At 38.8% G+C, this 20882-nt stretch overlaps 1 protein-coding gene across 1 annotated transcript in view; it reads left to right on the top strand.

The window, feature by feature from the left end:
- Positions 1 to 8907: 8907 nt before the first annotated feature.
- The window catches only part of LOC103101465 (zinc finger protein 425), a 31216-nt gene continuing 19241 nt past the window's right edge, over positions 8908 to 20882 (top strand). Inside the window, exons 1-2 of the mRNA XM_007504531.3 lie at positions 8908 to 9724; positions 11918 to 12044. Coding sequence (XP_007504593.1) covers positions 9641 to 9724; positions 11918 to 12044 — 211 coding nt within the window. The 5' untranslated portion in view covers positions 8908 to 9640. The remainder of the gene's footprint in view (positions 9725 to 11917; positions 12045 to 20882) is intronic.

Below are 20882 nucleotides of genomic sequence, written 5' to 3'. Positions count from 1 at the left end.
ACCACACACATTTGTGCTTATTAAAAACTGACACTGTAGACAAAAATTGTCTCCTAATATATTTTGATTTTTGAAATATGTTACTGTTGTTTGTTCTTTTTTTTTTTCAAAGAGGACCGATGATATCAAGGATGTCTTGACTTTCAAATGAATTGGATTTTATTGAGGCTGAATTGCACAAAATCACCAGTTTCATCTCTCTTCCAGAGTCCAGTAGCAAGACAAAAGCCACCATGGCAGGTGATGGTCCAGGATACAGTGGATGCCCTTTGATATCTCCCATGTCTAACCAACCTCTAAGCACTGGACAGCACCTGCAACAGCAGCTTTCATGACTATTGAAACAAATTGTTCTCATCTGCCCATTCTACTGAGATAAGTCTTCATGTGCTTGCTGTAGACATCCCCCTAACACACCACTATTAGTTATTCTCAGCCTCTTTTAGCCCATCTGCTGGGAGAGTGATGGTATACAGAGTATGGCTCCTGTGCATGCTACAACTTCTTGGACAAGTGAGAATTGGGTGAAGATGGACACCCAAGATAAATGAGCAGCTCTGAAAATGACTCAGCAAGACTTCATACCAGAGGTGCTAGTCCTCTCTGAACAGCTGTTCCTAGAAACACTTATTCATAGAAGAAATTATTCCCCAGGATACCCCCTCTCTCCTCCTTCACAACTGCATTCTTGACCTTGACTTATTTTATTTTTAAATTCGATATTTGGTTCAATATCCTCCTTGAAAGATTCCTTGACCTCAAGGAACTTACACCCTATCAAAGTCATTGATGGCTATTTTATAATTTAAAACCTTTCAAAACTTGTTTAGTGATTATGCACTTAAAGGTGATAAGAAAAAGATCATTTATATTGAATATACTATTAAAACATAACTTTGAATATCAATGAAAACAACTAAGTGTTCTTAATAACTACATTACATCTACTTAATTTAAACATAAACAATAATTTAGGAAATAATTTCCTCAAAGACTTTGTAGGATTCTTTGAGTTAAATATCCAGAGGCAAACTCTATGTTTGAATAAAAAGATTCTATGATATTTCCTCTAATACTCAATCTTTCCAGTTATTCAAACTCTATGTTCTTGCTGTCATTTTCATAACTTTAAGATATTGACACCTGTCCTTGGTTAGTTCCATGACTCAACTTCATCAAAAAACTCTTCAGTTAAAAAAAAAAACACAACACTCAGTAATTTCTTCCTGATATAGCTATCAACCTTTAAGTCCACCAAGCTGAAAAACCACTCTGTTGCTTATACAGGTAGAGGGAATGAGAAATACTTTCTCCTGGAGAATTAGAAGTGACTGATTGGATATTGTCAGAGGATATTGTCATAAAGAGAATGAAAAGGCTGGCTCCAAGATAAAGAACCTGAATGACCAGGGAAATGAAGCTATTACTGATAGAATGAATGAGATGAGAGGAAAATATTGTGGAGATGAGATGATGAGTTTTAATCTCAATTCTTCTCTAGCTCTTTCTATAGTCTTTCTCAATCTCATGACTTTATGTTCTTTTCTAATTTCCTGTTCCCAATGAGGATTTTTCTTTTAGATGCTTATTCCATCTTTGCTTCTAGTCTTTGCTTTGTACTCCATTTTTTGAAATGTTTTAAGTTATAAAATTAATAGCCATCAACAACTATTATAGAATACAAAAGTTCCTTGAGAGGAAGTAATACTCCATTTCTGTCTTTACAGTGATCCTTCACCTTTCAGGGGAGTTTTGTTCTAGCCATAGGTGAAAATCCACTAAATAGTGGGAGAGCAAACAGACCAATGCTACAGTTACTGAGCCAATCAGTACCCAGGATCCAGAATACAGTGTTGTGGTTGGTCACCTTTCATTCCATCAGCCAATAGTGCACAATATCATGTTGGCAAACTTGTACAAGCAGTAGTGGCATGTTGCATTTCCATTGTGTACAGTATGTTATTCATCTGCAAAATCCCATGATATAGCAAAAACTCCATGAATAAGAATTAGATTTTTTGTTTAAACACGTGATATAATGAAGCCATGATAAGTGAACTGTGATATAGCGAGGGACAATTACTTATCCTCATGGCTGCATAGCAGAAACTTTATAAATACTGGTAGAAAACATGCCAGCTCTTCACTTAGAATGTAAACTTCCTGTAAATAAAGTCAAGAAGCATTTTTTGATATGTGCCAGACATTGTCCTAAGCACCTAGAATATAAATATGAGCAAAAAGAAAGACAATTCCTGCCTTCAAGAAGCTTATATTCTAATGGGGGAAGATGACACTGGAAAAAGTGTTGAAAAGGTAGAGAGGAAGGCACCTTCATTGGAACATAGTAGCTAATTCCAGGGAGCTAGAAGAAGCATGAAAGTGATTGGTCTGGGCCTTTCTCTATTTTTAAAATATTTAAAAAATATATTTTTCCATGTTTACATGATTCATTTTCTTTCCCTCCCCACTTTCCTACCCCGTCCTGGATCCAATTAGCACTTCTACTGGTTTATACAAATATTATCACTTATACCTATTTCCATATTATTTATTTTTGCAATAGAGCTATCTTTTAAAACCAAAACCCTTAATCATATTTCCATATAAACAAATAAGTCCTTTGTTTTTCTTCTGTGTTTCTACTCCCACAGTTCTTTCTCTTGATGTGGATAGCATTCTTACTCATAAGCCTGGGCCCTTTCTCAAAAACATATATGATCTGGGGAGCAGTTAGGTGGTTCAGGGGATGAACCAGGCCTGGATTCAGATCTGATCTCAGATATTTTCTAGCTGAGTAACCCTGGGCAGGTAACTTAATCCCCATTGCCTAGCTCTTGCTCCTCTTCTACCTTGGAACCAATACCCATTCTCAATTCTAAGGCAGAAAGCAAGGGTTTTAAAAAATATTATTTTAAAAATAGATGTTCTGGGGGCTAAAGGAACAGATGAATGTTCCAGGGTGAGCATAATCCAGGGAAAGAGAGAACTAACAAGGTGAAAAGGCAGCTGAGTTATGCTGGCAAAAGTCCAGAGAAGTAGAAGCAGAACAATGAAACATGACTGGTATAGTCCCATCCTCAAACTGAAGGTTCTGGAGGTAGGGCAGGTAACTTGCCAGTGGGTGAGTATTTTGTATTTGTCTCCTCAGTACCTAGATACTAAAAGCTTAAGTCATAACTGATCAGTTGATGGATTGACTCTTATAATGTGAATGCCACACAGCTCAACAGCAAGTATTTGGGGGCTGTCCCTTGCTCTAGTATTGATTCAGTCATGGTCTTAAGTCTCAATTCCTCCCCTTGACTGTGGTGTTCAGCACTTCCTCTTAGTTGTAATATTAATTTTTACAGGACATTGGTATAGAATTGGACCTGGTCCTTGAAAGATGGCTGAGATTTCAGCGGGTAATATTAAGGGACAATGGGGGTGTGATGGGGCTGTGGGGTGGAAGAGCAAGGATCATTTCCATGACTCATGGCAGATTTGGCTTGTTCTATGTATAGCTCAAGAGAGAGTATACGAGATAGAACAGGATGAATGATGGGCATGATAGGGAGACCATAGGTGGGCAGCAGGAGGCACTCATGAGCAAGGCAAGCTTTGCTGCCAGCATGCTAGGAGAGGCTTGACCCTTTCTATTCCCTGGGCCCTCTGAGAAGAGAGGCTTTCCTTTCAAACCCCAGTAGCCAAGAACAGCTGCAGGCGGTTTGAAAAAGAAATCATCCTTGCCCACACTTTGATGCCAGCTCTCGTTGGCCCATGATTTGTTTCTAGTAGGAGTTGAATCCTGAATTATATGCCAGGCTTGTAGCAGGGTTATATTTCTCTTCTACTTGGCTGTAACAAGTGATATTAACTCTCAAGGGCAAGCATTTAATTTAATCTCTATAGATTAAGGAATTCTGTTATTCCCTTCCGTGACGCCCCATACCTCCCCTCCATTTGTAAACCTAAAATAATACTCATATTGTTGTTGTTCAATAGTGCTCAACTCTTTGTAACCCCATTTGGTTTTTCTTGGCAAAGATACTGGAGTGGTTTGCCATTTCCTTCTCAGCTCATTTTACAGATGAGGAGACTGAGGTAAACAGCATAATTGATTAGCCAGGGCCACATAGCTAGTAAGTGGCTCAGGCCAGATTTGACCTCAGGAAGAGGAGCATTCCTAACTCCAGGTGCAGCCTTCTATACACTGTGCCAATACAGCTAAACATATCTGCTGACAAACAAGATTAGGTCATTGAGCTCTCCATTGCATGCAACAGAGAGAGGACAGAAAAGCTAGATCACTCTGCCAACTGTAAGAGAGCTAAGTGCCTTTGCTTGGAAGGAAAAGAGGTTCCCAGGCTTTTATCACTCAGAAGCAGATCCCACTATGTCACATATCACATATGATCAGTCCATTTCTTCCCATGGGCCATCTTGGCTTACCTTTTGGCATACTGCCCCTTCCTCCACACTCAACTCTCCTTTGGTCTCCTTTTGTTTGCCCAGCTCTCATAAATCATTTCCCCCTCCCAAATACTAAGCAGGAAAAGCCTAGGAATCAAGGTCATCTCTTCCTACAAATTGTCTCTTCCCCAAAGGCAAGTTACTTAAGTAAGAACTATCTACGTCACGGCTGTTCAAAAGTAGAAGAGGCAACATTTCTTCGAGCTAGTGGTTTCCCAATCACTGGAAGCATTTAAGTGGACTGGATAACCCCTAATGTTGCTGAATTATCCTGGGTAGCATGTTGGGTTAGACAGCCTTCCAAGATTCATTCTAGTTCCATGATTCTGTGACTCATTTCTGTGTCCATTCATGTGAGGCAAGAATGAAGGAGGGAGGGAGTTGAACTGGTTCACTAAGGGGTCAAGGCCTTAAAAGAAGGAGAGCATGTGTGTAGTTAGTGCAGGGAAGATAGCCTTGGGGAGAGAACTGTGTTGAGAGATTCTTTTCAAAACAGAAGCTTTATGCTTCACATAATTAAATGTAAATTTGTATTTTTGTAAGATTTTTTTCCATAGAAATAAACTTACAACTCAGGACCCCATGTTGATTTTTTTATTTAGAAATTTTAGTTACAATACTTTTACATAGTGGGATGTATCCCTAGTGGGAGCGTATCTGTGGGAGTGATAAACTCCTGAACTAAAGCAGATTCCCAGCCTTATCACTAACTAGGAGACAGCCCTGGATAGTGTGAAGCAGAGACCGATTCAAAGATTCATATTATAACTAAGAGCTAGAATAGACCTTAGAGATCATCTAGTCCAAATGTCTCATTTTACAGTTTGGGAAACTGAGGCCAAGAGAGGTTAATGCTTTGCCCAAAATCACACAGGTAGAAAGTGGCAAATCCAGGATCCAATGGAAGGTCTCTGACTCCAAGTCAAGTGTTTTGCTTTGTTTTCTAATTCTAATTCTAGTATTCTATTCACTATACCCCAAAGACATTCATTTTCTACATAAGTAAACCAGTCCATATCAATGTTAGGAAAGCAGAAAGGCTCAATTACAAATAAAGAAAAAGAAATGTGGCTGAAATTATTTCCACATCTCAAAAAGTTTTTTTTTAATATTGTTAGAAAGGTTTTCCAGCATTTTATAGCTAGAGGACAGCTAGGTGTCAAACTGAATAGATCACCTGCCCTGGAGTTAGGAAGTCTTGAGTTCAAATCTCATCTCAGACACCAGTTATATAATTCTGGGCAAGTCACTTGATCCTGTTTGCCTCAGTTTCCTCATCTATAGAATGAACTGGAGAAGGAAATGGCAGGTAAATGACACAGTGGATAGAATACCATTCTGGAGTCAGGAAGCCACAAGTTTAAATCCAGCCTCAGGTACTTGCTAGCTCTGTGATTCTGGGCAAGTCACTTAACCCTATTTGCCTCAGTTTCCTCATATGCAAAACAAACTGGAAGGAAATGGTAGTTAAGTGGCTCAGCAAATAGAGTACTGGGCCCAGAGTCAAGAAGATCTGAGTTCAAATATGGCCTCAGATACTTACTAGCTGTGTGACCCTGGGCAATTCACTTAACTTCCAGTTACCTGACACATGTCACCACTCTCTTCCATCTCTTCTTATAATAGTATTCCCCTCTCCTGCCATGCACCTCTTTATGTGGTTTAATTTATCCTAGTTTATCTCTTCTTTTGAGTTTCTCTTAGTACTATCCTCTTTTTTTATTTCTCCCACAAATTTTTTTACATATTATCTTAAATAGCCACATTGCTCCCCAACCTCCATGTTTTTTAGCCTCGAGTCTTGTTGCCAAGACCTGACACAGCCCTCAGGGGTAAATCTATGGTGCTTTCAGCCAGTCCTCAAGAATTTGGAGATTGGCCTGGCCCTTGCTCTAACTGGCTCAGTAGGTAGGTAGTGTGGGGGACAGGTGGTCAGCTTGAGCTTTGATTAATGCAGTTTTACCCCCTTAAAGCATGGTAATCTCCACTCTATGCCTACCTTTCATACTGTATCCAGTGGGAGAGTCCCTTTACTCGTGTAATTTTGATTTTTGTCCTTTTGAGATACTTAGTAATGATCAATTGAAAGGAGATTCAGAAGGCTCCTGCTACTACACCACCATCTTGGCTCCTGTAGGTCCTTTCCAAAAAAAAAAGGATCAACTGGAGGAGGAAATGGCAAATAACTCCAGTCAAAGAATACTTCAAAACTTTGTATGAGGAAGCATTCCCCTAAAGCCAAGTAATAATCATAGTTCCTTTACTACCCATTGTTGCACACTCCTCAATAATTTGTCATCAAATATTCATTAAGCACCTACTATGTGTTAGGCTGGACAACTAGGTTTCAAGTCTGGAATCAGGAACTCCTCCTCCTGAGTTCAAATCTGGCTTCAGACACTAACTAGCTGTGTCACCCTGGGCAAGTTACTTAATACTGTTTGCCTCAGTCTCCTCATTTGTAAAATGAGCCAGAGAAGAAAATGGGAAACCAATTCAGTATCTTTGCTAAGAAAACCCCAAAAGGGGTCACTAAGAGTCAGGCACGACTGAAACAACTGAACTAAATGTTCTATACACTAGAACTAGGGCTGGGGATACAACTATGAATAATGAAGCAATCCCTTCTCTCCAGAAATTTATGTTCTAATGGAGGGAATCAATAAGTATTTTTATAAAAATAAAATGAATAAATACAAATATATACAAAATAAGTAAATATAAAGTCATTTGGAAGCAGCTGGTGGGGAATTGAACCATTTGGTCATTTTGATGAACTATATTGATCAGGAAAGACTTCATAGAAATAATGCTGAAACTACATATTAGAGGAAGAAAGGAACTCTATGAAGTAGAGGGAATGCATTCTAGGAATGTGGTTCAACCAGTGAAAGAGCATAAAGGTAAAAAATGTATAGTCATCTGTGGAAACAAGAGAGGGGATCATCTTGACTGGATCAAAGAGATCAAGATGGGGAATAATGTCAATTGAAGCTAGAAAGATAGGTTGGGGCCAGACAGTATAGGGCTTTAAAGGATAGAGGAGCAGCTAAGTGGCTTAGTGGGTAGAGTCAGGTTTGGGAATGGGAGGTCCTGGGTTCAAGTTTGATCTTAGATATTTCCTAACTTGTGACCATGGGCAAGTAACTTAACCCTAATTTGCCTAGCCCTTTCTGCTCTTCTGCCTTAGAACTTATACTTAATATTCATTCTAAGAGAGAAGGTAAGGGTTAAAAAAAAAAAAGATAAACAGAAGTGTTTATATTTTATCCCAGAGGCAATAAGGGTGTGCTAAAGTTGGTTGAGGAGGAGAATCTCAAGGTTAGATCTGTGTCAGAGGAAAATTACTTTGGCAACAGTGTGTAGCATAGAATGGAATGAGAATGCCCGAAGCCTATAGATTAATTAGGAGGGTGTTGTAATAATCAAGGTAAGAGGTCATAAAGCCTGAATTAAGGTAGCTAATGAGAGTGTAGAAAAGGGATCAGATGTGAAGAATATGAAGGCAGAAATTTGGCAATTGGGGGATAAAGGAGAATAAAGCAGCATAATGTTGAGATTTAAATCTGGGATAATGAAAGGATAATTGTAGCTCTAACAGAAGTAGGAATGTTTAGAAAGAGGAGAAACTTAATAGGAAAAATATGAATTTAGCTTTAGATACTTTGACTTTAGGATGTTTTGGAGATAACCTCTTGAAAATATCCAGTCATTGTTTGTCCTCATTTTCTGAGAGGACCAATGGCATCACAGGGTGATGACTTGATTTGTGCAGGAATTGGGTTTAAATGAGGCAAAGTTGGCTAAAGTTGTCAGCCTCACACTCTCTTCCAGAGTCATTAATTTCAGTGGCAAAACAAAAGTCAAGATGACTGGCAATGGCCCAGGATGCAGTGAATGACCTTGGCATCTCCAATGTCTGACCAGCATCTGAGTAGCGGCTCCACAGCACCTGCTTCAACCACTTTCATGGCTGTTGGAACAAATTGTTCCTATCTGCCCATTCTTCCAGGGCAAGTCTTCACACTCTGGGGATAGACAACCACCTAAGATTTCCTCAGGTTTGTGGTTCATCGTTTATACCCAATCTGGCTTAGGCCATTTGCAGCAATGGTTTATTGGAAATGTGCTCCTGCCTATGTACAGCTTCTTGGAACCTTGGAACCTTAAGTGAAAGTTGAGTGCTAGCTGGACCCTAAAGGTTGATAAGCAGCCCTGAAATGGCCTCAGAAAAGCCTTGTGACATGTGACATCAGAGGTGCTAGTCCTCGAATACCCATACACCCCAGGATCCAGTAGCAAATTGGTAAAATGTGACTAAAATGCTAAGGAGAGAATCGGGTGGTTTGGATCCTCTGCACAGAAATGAATTAGATTCATGCCAACTGAGGACAAGGAGGAGGAGAGGAGGGAGGGAGGGAGAGACGGAGGGAGAACGCCTTGGGGAACCACCTAGAATTCGGTCCACTGGCGTGAATGAGGAAGCAGCAAAGGACACTGAGAAGGAACAGGCAGTCAGGAGCAGGGAAAGTGGAGGAGAGAGAGAGAAAAAAGATGGTCTAGTCAACAGCAAAAAATGCAGAAGAAAAGGCTGAGAAGGATGAAAACTGAGAAAACACCATTAGATTTGACAACTTTGGAGAGAGTCGTTTCAGTTGGGTTGGGATGATGCTGAAAGCCTCCAGCAAGCACTTGAGAGGACAGAATGTAGTCCTTGCAAGCCCCGAGGCTAATCTGTTTCTTTGCTTGAGCCTGAGCTACAGCCCCCCTTTTCCCTCTTCTAACCCGGAGGCACTGTAACAAGAGATCCCAACAAGTGGTTGCTTCCAGGAGGTCAGTTCGGGGAAAGAGCAGGAGTCCCAAGATGCACCGCGTGGGCCCGGCAACAGCTGTTGTGGGCAGTGGGAGACAACTGAAGTCTGAGCCCAAGCGCAGGTGCTGAGGAGACGACTCAACTGGAGCGCAAGCGGATGGAAGATATTCACGAGAAAGCGGGAGCAGCCCAAAACAGCGGCCTGAGGCCCCCCCCTACACACACACACACACGGGGGGACCTGGCACAGTCACCAGCCCCTGGGGCTCGGGACTCCGTGCTCTCCCCGCTGACAGCAGCACGCACTGAAGGAGGGAGGAGGGAGCGTAGGCAGAGAAGAGTCCAGACTGTCCCGAATTTCTCCGCCCAGTCATGGAGGGTGGAGGGGAGAAGCTACAGCGTTCTCGGGACCTGGGAAGTAGACGAAAAACCACGGCCAAGGCGACTCCTGTTAAGGTGAGCGATCTCTCCTCGAAATCTCCACCTTTCTCAGGAAATGCGCAGCGAGAAAGAAACTGGGGTCCCGGAGAGACCTCGGCTCTGGCTTTGCGTAGGTAGAAATGGAGAAAGCTACAAGTCTCGGGTAGATGAATAGAGAGAGATCACGGCGTTGGAGAGTGGGGGGAAAGAGTGTGTGTGTTGTGTGTGTGTGTGTGGTGTGTGTGTGTGTGTGTGTGTGTGTGTGTGTGTGTGTGTGTGTGTGTGTGTGTGTGTGTGGCGGGGGGGACGCTACCTTGTCGTGGGGTTTGGGTGCATCTTGACCATCCGGCAGCAGACGCGGATCCTGTTCCGTCTGGTCCAAGCCATTCGAGTTAACAGTTGTGAAACTGAGGCCCAGAAGCGCTGAGCTCTGTCTTGGCCCAGCTTTGGGTGACAAAGCTTAAATAAAGCAGAACCGTGATTTTCAGGCTTTCTGGCTAACCCTCATCCCTCATACTGCAGTGGCCTCCAGACATTGTGCACGCTAGGACCAAATTCCCCCTTCCAGGGTACAAGGATAATAATAGCTAACACTTCATTTAGTGCTTCCAAGTTTCCGAGGCTCTCTCCCTATATTATCCCATTGGAGGATAAGGAAGTCTATTTTAATAGAAATTCTGAGCAGAGGAGGCATAAACGTGTTAGAGGCTTAAGCCCTGAAATCCACTATTTACCATTTACTGAAAAACAGATAAAGAAAAATCCGAGTATTTGTGCACTGCACCAATTGCCTGCTTACATGTTACCAATTAACCCTGCTTTTCTTTATGCCAGTTTTGCATTGCCTATCAGCCTTTCCCTCAACCCCATTTCACAAGTTTCATATTACCCATGAAAGCATATTCCATTTCTTCTAAACTAGCTAATTCTTTTCTTGAGAAATCATCCATTTTAGTGATTTTTTATTTCATCAGGGCTAGATTAGTTAAGATTGATCATACAGGTAAGACAGTAAATGTTTTTTCTATAACAAACACATTCATGAGAATAAGAAAATGAAGAAGAGGAATCTTTGGAAACCACCCCTTTTAATTACAACTATCATTTAGTACTTCCAACATGTGGTGGCTCTGCTGAGATAATTATACCTCTTCTGCTCTTCTGCCAAGTCTGACACATGAAGGGGCCTGTGTTTCTGTCAATCCTCCTGGGTCCTATTTTGAGCAGTGTGACTTTGCTTTGCTATCAGTGTTTGTTGCCAACATTTTGGTTGCAGTTGGTAAAAGAAGCCAAGCTTTTTTGAAAAAGATATTTTCTAGATGTTCCCCTGGAATACTTATCCACCTGTGCCCCTCACCAGTATTAATGCCAAATCATGAAAATAAATAGTGAGAAGTCTATGTAAAATGTATGTAACTTGAAAATATAGTACTTTATTTTAAAGGAGAGACCTTCATAGAGCATTTTAAAATGTGGCAGAGGCAAAGGGAGATGGATCAGAGGCCTGACTATCTTGGACTGAGTCAGTCTTTTGACAAACATTTATTAAATGCTTAGAGAATCATCTAATGGGCCTTGGTGACTCTGTGTGTGTGTGTGAGAGAGAGAGAGAGACAGAGGTTGGGGGAGAGGAGAGGAGAGAAGAGAGGGAGGGAGGGAAGGAAGGGGAGAACCAAGTGAGAGGGAGGGAGGGAGGGAATGGGGAAGAGAAAGAGAGAAGGAAGAGGGAAAGAATAAGGAGAGAGAGAGACAGAGACTATTCTGGTTTTTGTTGCAAATGAGAAAAGATCCCCAAATATCTTAGCAGATATATCTCTCCAAGTAGTATCCTAGAATACTGAAATCAAAACCACCTTTAAGATGCCAAAAATATACAATGAGAGGAAACAGCTTTGTAATACATTTTCTGAGGGGAATGGTCTTGATTGGTCTTTAAAAAACATCTCATGAAAAGAAGAGGCAGCTAGGCAATACAGTAGTTAAGAGTACTGGCCCTTGATTTCAGGAAGATATGAATTCAAATGGGACTCAGACACTTCCTAGCCAAGTGACCCTGGGCAAGTCACTTAACTTTGTTTAACTCTGTTTCCTCATTTGTAAAATGAGGGTAGTAATAGCACCTACCTGGGTTGTTTTGAAGATCAAATGAGATGACTATAAGGAATTTAGTATGGTGCCTAGCACATGTAAATGCTATATAAGTGGTAGTTATTATGTTTGTGATTCCAGGTATCTGTGACATTTGATGATGTGGCTGTGTATTTTTCAAAGAATGAATGGAAGAAACTGGAATGGTCACAGAAGGAACTTTATAAGTATGTGATGAGGACTAATTATGAAACCTTGGTCTCTTTGGGTAAGACAGTTTGATTCTATACTTTGAGGGTGACTTGTGGAATCAAATGCTGTTAGACAGCTCATTTAGCAAATATTTTCAATATCAGCTTGTTGTTACTGAGTATACAGAAATGAATTAGTCATTGTCCCTGCTCTCAGGGAGCTTGTAGTCTACACAGGGATGTGATGTGTACACACTATTTTCTAGCTAAGCTAGAGATGGAGGCCCACCCATGGAAATGAAATAATTTGTTTTCTTGAGGACATTTTCTTTTTTTTCAATATTAATTTAATTTTATTGATTAATTTTGAAAAAATTTCCATGGTTACATGAATCATGTTCTTTCTCTCTCCTCCTCTTACCCCCCTCCCATAGCCAATGCACAATTCCACTGGGTTTTACATGTGACATTGATCAAGACCTTTTTCCATATTATTGATAATTGCACCAGAGTGATCCATTTAGAGTCTATATCTTCAATCATATCCCCATCAACCCATATGATCAAGCAGTTGTTTTTCTTCTGTGTTTCTACTTCCACAGTTCTTCCTCTGAATGTGGATAATGTTCTTTCTCATAAGTCCCTCAGAATTGTCCTGAATCATTGCATTACTACTAGTAGAGAAGTCCATTACAATTGATTGTGCCACAGCGTATCCCTCTCTGTGTACAATGTTCTCCTTTCATTCTGCATCAATTCTTGTATGTTGTTCCAGTTCATATGGAATTTTGAGGAAAATTTCTAAAAATGATGATAAAAATAATATTTCATATTTAAATATAGTTTCTTCCCCTCTTTCCTTCCTTCCTTCCTTCCTTCCTTCCTTCCTTCCTTCCTTCCTTCCTTCCTTCCTTCCTTCCTTCCTTCCTTCCTTCCTTCCTTCCTTCCTTCCTTCCTTCCTTCCTTCCCTCTTTCTCTTTACCTTCTTTCTGCCCTAGTATTAATTCTAAGACACAAGAGAGGCAAGACCTAGACAATTGAGGTCAAGTAACTTGCCCAAGGTCACATAGCTAGGAAGTATCTGGGGTCACATTTGATTCCAGATCCTTATGATTTGTTAAGTTTAATTTAATTGTTGTTGGACTCTGAATATTTATATAGGTGGTCACCAGGGATTTAATTTCTAAATCCCAAAATGAATTACTAACTAAATGGAATTTATGGTAGTTTTATTTACAATGGAGGGAAGATATGAGAGAGAGACAGGAAGTCAGCCTTTCACTCACCATCGGTGACTGTCTAAATGGAAAGAACTCTGGGTGTCTGTCTTCCCATAGCTCCTCTGAGTCAGAGAGCTCTTTGATCTCCTCAAATCAAATATATCTTCTTCTGGCCTCTGGTCCTCTTTTTAAAGATCTTTTTCTCTTGTGTCACCTCCCCTAAATTTCACATCTACCAATCACAGCAGACTTTCCTCTCCAGGACTGCCCACTCTTTAGTTCACACCTTTTTTGGTTAGTTCACCTTTTGTTGTTACTTAACTTCTTTTTATAGTTAAAATGGGTAGATCTACTTAAAATACTGAGTTATCTTTTGGGAATTAAAGTCTAAAAATAGATTGTGGATTACAATTTTATCTTCATAATAAAGGAAGAGCTAAGTATCTTCATTGTTATAATCAGGAGATAGCTAAATCTGATTTTCACAGATTCTAGCCCTAGTCTATCTACTATGCTACCTAGCTACCCCTAATATATAATTTTTTAACAGAATCTCACTTATATAATTTGATCATTATAATAATCTTGTTAGGAGGTAGCCAGGCCAAATATTAGCTCTATTTTACAGTAAAGAATAAAATCTCAGCAATAGCCCCTTATAATCCAATGACCACCAACTCTTACTAGATGGTATATGTGGGTTTTTTCCTTTCTCCATTCTCATGATGGGCTTCTGGGCCTTTGAACTGCTGTAAACACTACAAAAAATAAAAACAAAAAACCCACCTTTTTAAAAATGGCTATTTTTTCTTTGGAATTTAATTAGAGATTGTGTTCTTTATTTCACATATTTTTATAATTTTACATAACTTATTTTAACCTACCCCATGTATTATGCATAAAATGGTAATTTAAAGGTTTTTTTTTTAATCTTAAGGATTTATTTATTTTATCCACTTCCAGGTATGAGACTGGTGGGTGCACAGCATCCTCAGAGAGCTGATGTGAATCCACTGACAGGAGCTCTCAATCCCTTTCTGTTGTAGATGCTATCAAAATGCTGTAATGCTATTACTTAATCATAATCTCTTTGCTTGTTCCTGTTTTCCTAAGTAGAATCAAGTTTTTAGAATGGGAAAATTGTGTTGTGGTAGGGAGAGGGGGTTGGAGGTCATTCAAGATACAGGACTGGTATCACATTGGTGAAACTAGAGCTCTGTGTGCCATAGGGAGGAGGGCAGAGCAGTCCCTGTTTCATCAATGATGGAGATAGACACAGGTCACCTAGCACTGAGATGGAAGTAGTGAAATGAGGATGAAAAGAAATAAGTAACAGCAATATGGTCAGAAGGAGAGATGATGAAAATAGCTAATGGGTGGCTGGGGGGGTTCAGGGTGGGGCTAATGATGGGGAGGAGTGACTAGCAATGGAAAGTATGATATATTTTTATTAATTTACATTTTTATTTTAGCACAATAATTCCTTCTTAGTAAACAGATCCTACTCCCTCTAGTACCTTTCCTTAAATATACAGTTGAAAAAGAGAAGGGGCAGCTAGAAGGCTCAGGGGATTGAGAGCCATGCCTAGAGATGGAGGTCCTGGCTTCAGATCTGGCCTCAGAAACTTCCTAGCTGCTTGACCCTGGGTAAGTCACTTAACCCCCATCATCTTGCCCTTACTGCTCTGTCTTGGAACCAATACACTATTGATTATAAGATGGAAGGAAGGTAAGGTGAAAGAGAGATGGAGAGAAGGAAAGAAAGAAAGAAAAAGAAAAAAAGAAGACAGTGAGAGAGATCCTGGCTAATGGTAAATATGATTTTTGGTGGATGGTAGTTAGAGGATCCTGATTGAGAGATTGACTAGAAAGAACTCCATCTTGTTGGATTTAAAATTCATGCAAGCTCCTGAAGATCTCAAAGAATGAATATGACCCTGACTGGAAGGATCAGTCTTTCTGAACAGGTTGGATAAATGAGTGTCTTTGAGAGCCCAAACTATTTCCTTTTTCTTTGCACTTTAGCAACTAGCACAGAGTCAGAGCTTAATAAATGTTTGTTGCATTAAATGAAATAATTTGCTTCCAGCTTTTTGCTTTTGCAATAAGTATTGTCATGAATGTGATGGTATATATGATAAGTTTTTTTTTCCATCATTGACCTCCTTGGAGATAATATAATAATATAAGCTCATTGGATCAAACAGATCTAAACATTTAACAAATTTTTCTCACATAATTCCATTCTGTTTTCTAGAACCATTGGTCATTAGGAATATCTAGAACCATAGGTAATAATAGGTCAGTAGGAACATTAATATGACTGTTTTCCCTCCAATATTGATTATTTCCATCTTTTTTAAAATATATTCAAGGTGAAGCTCAAATTTGTTTTAGTTTACATTTCTTTTATTATTAGCAATTTGGAGGATTTATTGAAATAGTTATGTAGGGGCCAGGGGCACCTTCCCCTTATTTAGCTTGCAGAATGGGTCTATTGTAATTATCCCAGGTTCAAGGTATTCTGTTGTCTCTACTCCTAATGCAACACTCTAGTTCATAAGCCCCTACCAAAGTGTTTACCTTTGATGATCAACCAGAAGACAAAATTAGCTCAAAACAAAGTTAGTTTATGAAAAGTATGATAATAAAAGTAGTAACAGAATATTTTTCCCATTCAACCGAACAAGAAAATATATACTTTCTCTCCCAAAAGTATGTTAAGAATATAAGCATACCTTGACAATATTGTGGGTTCTGTTCCAGACTACCACAAGGAAGAGAATATTGCAACAAAATGAGTTACACAAATTTTTTAGTTCCCCAGTTCATATAAAAATTATGTTTATACTATATTGTGGTCATTAAGTATACAATAGTATTATATCTAAGAAATGTATATACTTTTAAAATACTTTATTACTAAAAAATGCCAGTCGAGTCCTAATCTTTTTGCTGGTAAAGGGTCTTGCCTCCATGTTGATCCTGCTGACTGATCAGAGTGGTGATTGCTGAAGATCGGGGTGGCTGTGGCAATTTCTTAAAGAAATTTGCAGAATCAATTGACTCTTCCTTTCACTTGGAATACTTAGAGGCCATTTGGGATTATTAACTGGCTTAATTTTAATATTGGGCAGCTAGATGGTACAGTGAATAGAGAGCCAGTCCTTGAGTCAGGAATACTCATCTTTGTGAGTTTAAATTTTCCCTCAAACATTTACTATCTGTGTAATCCTGGGTAAGTCATTTAATCCCTTTTGTCTCAGTTTCCTCATGTGTAAAATGAGCTAGAGAAGAGAATGGCAAACCCAGTATCTTTGCCAACAAAATTCCAAATGGGGTCCTGAAAAATTGGACATGACTGAAAACAAAATAGAGAATAGGGAAGCCTGAGGAGAGATGGTTAGATCATGGAGTAGTCAGAACACACACCATATTTGTTGATTACATTGGCAGTCTTAAAAATAAGATTAAGTTAGCCAGTGATCTTTCATTTGACTTTTTACATCTAAGTGAACTATCCATTTGGAGTTTATTGTGGTAAATAGTTTAAGATAACTGCTCTAAATCCTTTCCCTGCCCAATTGAGTTCTAGTTTTCCAGAAGTGTTGTTTTTTTTTTTTTAAATAGAGACTTTCCCCAAGTAATTTCTGATTTTTGGTGTATTAAATCCTATGCTATTATGTTTTATTACTTTTGAACCATAGCATCATAAGATATAGGGCAGTTAGATGGTGCAATGGATAGAGAGCTAGACCTGGAGCCAGTAAGACTTTAAGTTAAAATCTGACCTCAGACACTAGCTGTGTGACCCTTGGCAAGTCACTTAACCCTGTTTACCTGTTTGCTCATTTGTAAAATGAGCTAGAGAAGGAAATGGTAAATCATTTAAATGTCTTTGCCAGGAAAATCCCAAATGGGGTCAGAAGTGTCAGACATGACTGAAAAACAATGGAACAACAAACATTTCTTTAGTATTTTATAATTGCATTTATATAAGTCCTGAGTATTGCCTGGTAGGTTAACTTCTAGATATTTTATAATTATTTTCAAATTAATTTCTCTATCATTCCTTCTTTTTATTAGTAAATGTGTATGGATTTTTGTCAACCTATGTTATACTTAGCTACTTTACTGAAACTATTGTGGAAGAAAAAGTCTATCCTGCATTTTAATGAAATCTGTCAGAAACCATTATTTTTTCCTGGAATTTTCTCATCTAGACCACAAAATGTCTTTTAAATGTTCTATTTTTATCCAGATCAAAGGATACTTCTTTTGAAAATGGTTTAGCCTAATCACACCTGGTATATAATTTCTATTTATCTAAGAATTTGCAAATTTCCTGCTTATAGTGAATGTATATAAAACATAGAATATTCTTGCCCAAGTACAGTGCCATTCTGTTGTGCTGGTTCCCTTGCTAGAGGCACCCTTAACTTTTTGACTGAACCCTCTTTTTTAAAATTCTTCTTGAATTGTGAGCCTCAAAGCTCATTGAGCAGAGGGAGCCTGATTTGAGCCTTAACCACCCAGGGAACCTGTCCTTAGATCTCACTGATTGTCAGGAGCTTGAGCTAAGCCTCAAACCAAATAATTCTTGCAGTTTTATTACTATCCTGACAGCTGTATCAGGGTACTTTGCCAGTGTTTTTGTCTAGACAATCTTCCAGCTATGACTAGCCTAAAGCTAAATACCATATCTCAGGAACTGAAATTCAGGCCACCTGCAAAAGAAAAACACTGTAGCCTGTGTTTTGGTAAGCTCTCTGAGAGATACATTTTTTTTAATTGAAATTTTTTATTTAATTAATTAATTTAGAATATTTTTTCCATGGTTACATGATTCATGTTCTTTCCCTCCCCTCCTTCAATGATCAAGATCTATTTCCCTATTATTGATAATTGCACCAGGGTGATCGTTTAGAGTCTACATCCACAATCATATCCCCATCAACCCATGTGATCAAGCAGTTGTTTTTCTTCTGTGTTTCTGCTCCCACAGTTCTTCTTCTGGATGTCAATAGTGTTCTTTCTCATAAGTCCCTCAGAATTGTCCTGAATCATTGCATTACTGCTAGTAGAGAAATCCATTATATTTGTTTGTGCCACAGTGTATCAGTCTGTGTGAGAGATACATTTTACTAATACATAAACATTTTATTTAGAGAGAGTTTCTGACAGAATTCATCTTACTAATTGGAAGAACCTTCTGGCTCCAAGCAATATCTAACTCATGTTTTATGGAAAACATGAAACAAAAGATGTAGAAGCACAATGCCAGGCACATAGTAGGTACTTAATAAATGTTTATTGATCAAAATTTCTCAACAATGAAAAACAAAAGAACATAGTTTCAGTTAGGATTTTGTAAGGATTTATCAAAGGTTAATGTCAGCCATCCTATATTCTCTAGGAAAGACTTGGTTTCTCAGAAATCCCATGATGGCTTCTTTTTTTAGTCTAGTTCACAAACAAGAGGGATGTCACCTCTTTTGCTTTTGTCTGTGATAAATTAAAGGAAGCTTTCATGTTTCAGTTATTAAAAAGATATTCTCTCCATTGATCTATTTTTCCTGATTTTTTAAGGTATTAAGAACACTTCCTATTTCCATTAGATTCTCATTTCAAGTGAAAAAAAAGACATAAGGTTTACAGAAGGATGCGGTCATAACATTAATTCTTAATTTTAAAAAATTTAGTTATTTGCTACATTAAATTTCTTAGGTATGTCCCTCCCATCCTCCCTTCTCTACAGTAGAGGGAAATATCTCCATCATTTGACAAAAAAATGTATATTACAAAACTATGTCATTTTTATTTATCAGTTCTTTCTTGGGAGGTGGAAATTCACAGTTATTCTTCAAACAATATACTTCTTATAGATGGTATTCTCTTGGTTCTGCTTATTTTGCTCTTAATTTCATGTAAGTCTTTCCATGTTTTTAAAAATTAATCTATATATCACTTCTCACCTTCAAGTAGTATTCCAGCATAGTCACATGCCACAACTTGCTTAGCCATTCCCCAATTGATGGGATGAGAAAATGTGAAAGGGGAAAAATAGGCAATGCATTTAATAAGATAGGTTAGGACCAGGTTATAAAGAGTTTTAGAAGCTAAACAGAAGATTTTATATGTGATCCTAGAAGAAAAAAGAAGCCAGTAGTGTTTATTGAGTTGGGGGATGATGTGGCCAGACTATAGTATAGGAAAATTATTTTGGCAATAGTATAAGGATAGACTAAAGTGGAGAGGGACTTGATATTTGGTTAATTAGAAGGTTGTTGCAATAATCTTAGCAAGAGGATATGAGGGCTTGAACTAAGGAAGTAATCTTAAGAGCAGAGAGAAGAAGAAAAATGACAAGATTTGACAACAGATTTGATATTTTGTGTGAGTGAGGGGTTGAAGTTCACAGTTAATACCATGATTATGAACCTGGTTGCCAAAGGAGTGATGGTATCTTTGACAGAAATAAGGAAGTTTGGAAGAGTGATAGGCTTAGTGGAGGAGATAATGAGATTTATTTTGGACATGCTGATTTAGAGAAGTCTCTAGGACTATGGTTTAATAGGCAATTGATTACGCAGGACTGAAACACAGGGAAGAGACTGAGGCTGAATGTAGTTAGGTGTTATCAAACTAAAAATAATCTTTTAACTCCTGGGAGCTGATGAGTTCACAGAGAGAGAATGTGTACAAAGATATGAGTAAAGGACCTATGATAAAGCCTCAGGAATTCTCACAGTTAAGGGGCATAATACAGACCTAAAACCTAACCCTAAAAATTAAGAACCATAGAGCAACAGCATTTCCTAGTGCAAACTGTTTATTCCATTGAAAGAAAGAAAACTCAGCACATGTGCTGGCACTTGGAACCAAAGACTAAGTCTGGGGAGGAAAAGTAAGCAACAGGTTTTATAGCATTCCAAAATGAGGAGAGTTTTATAGTTAGGTAGCAACAGAGGTTGTAAGGGTCATTCATGAATAGTTTGAAATATAAGAACCAGGATGTTGATTATGATAAGATAGCGAGAGACAGCCTTAGAGTTATCCATTTGACTCAAGGACTTCTCGAGGCTGGTTTGATTGTGATTTATGACAAGAACATCCACAAGGTCATTTCCAGTCCATGCGTCACTATTCTATGAGGTTAATCCTGGCAATCCTCTTCAAAATCTGGAAAGTAAGGCAATCCTAACAACCCAGAGCCATTAGAAACAATATCACATTCTCTCCTTTGGGCCAGCAGGTCCTAAGGGACCCTTGATGGCCAAGAAAGAAAAACTTGGTGGAACATAAGATTTATTATTCTGATCTGTTTGAGCAGCTGGACATAATAGCTAGGAGACATTTGATAACCACAAAAATACTAAGATGCAGAAGAAACAATAATAAATCTTGCAGTATGGTGTGGAAGAGGGAACCCAGACCTCCTGGAAGCCAGTGGGAAATATATCAAGCTTTCATTTCCCAAGGGCAGAGAAAAAGGTAACCTTCTCTTTCAGTGTGTGAACACTGGAAACGATGACCCTGAACTGATTCATACAGAAACATTTCTATAAACACAGGCACCATCCTGGGCATCTGGGAGAAAATTCAGAATTCTCCAGTTTTGGAGGACTGTTCTGGGTAGGGAATTGAGTTCATATTGTATGATAAGGAGAGATTTATCTATCACATTAAAGGAGG

The sequence above is a fragment of the Monodelphis domestica genome, chromosome 5 (genome assembly GCF_027887165.1).
Source record: "Monodelphis domestica isolate mMonDom1 chromosome 5, mMonDom1.pri, whole genome shotgun sequence".
In the NCBI taxonomy this organism is placed as follows: Eukaryota; Metazoa; Chordata; class Mammalia; order Didelphimorphia; family Didelphidae; genus Monodelphis; species Monodelphis domestica.
This window is presented reverse-complemented; position numbering and strand designations above follow the sequence as displayed.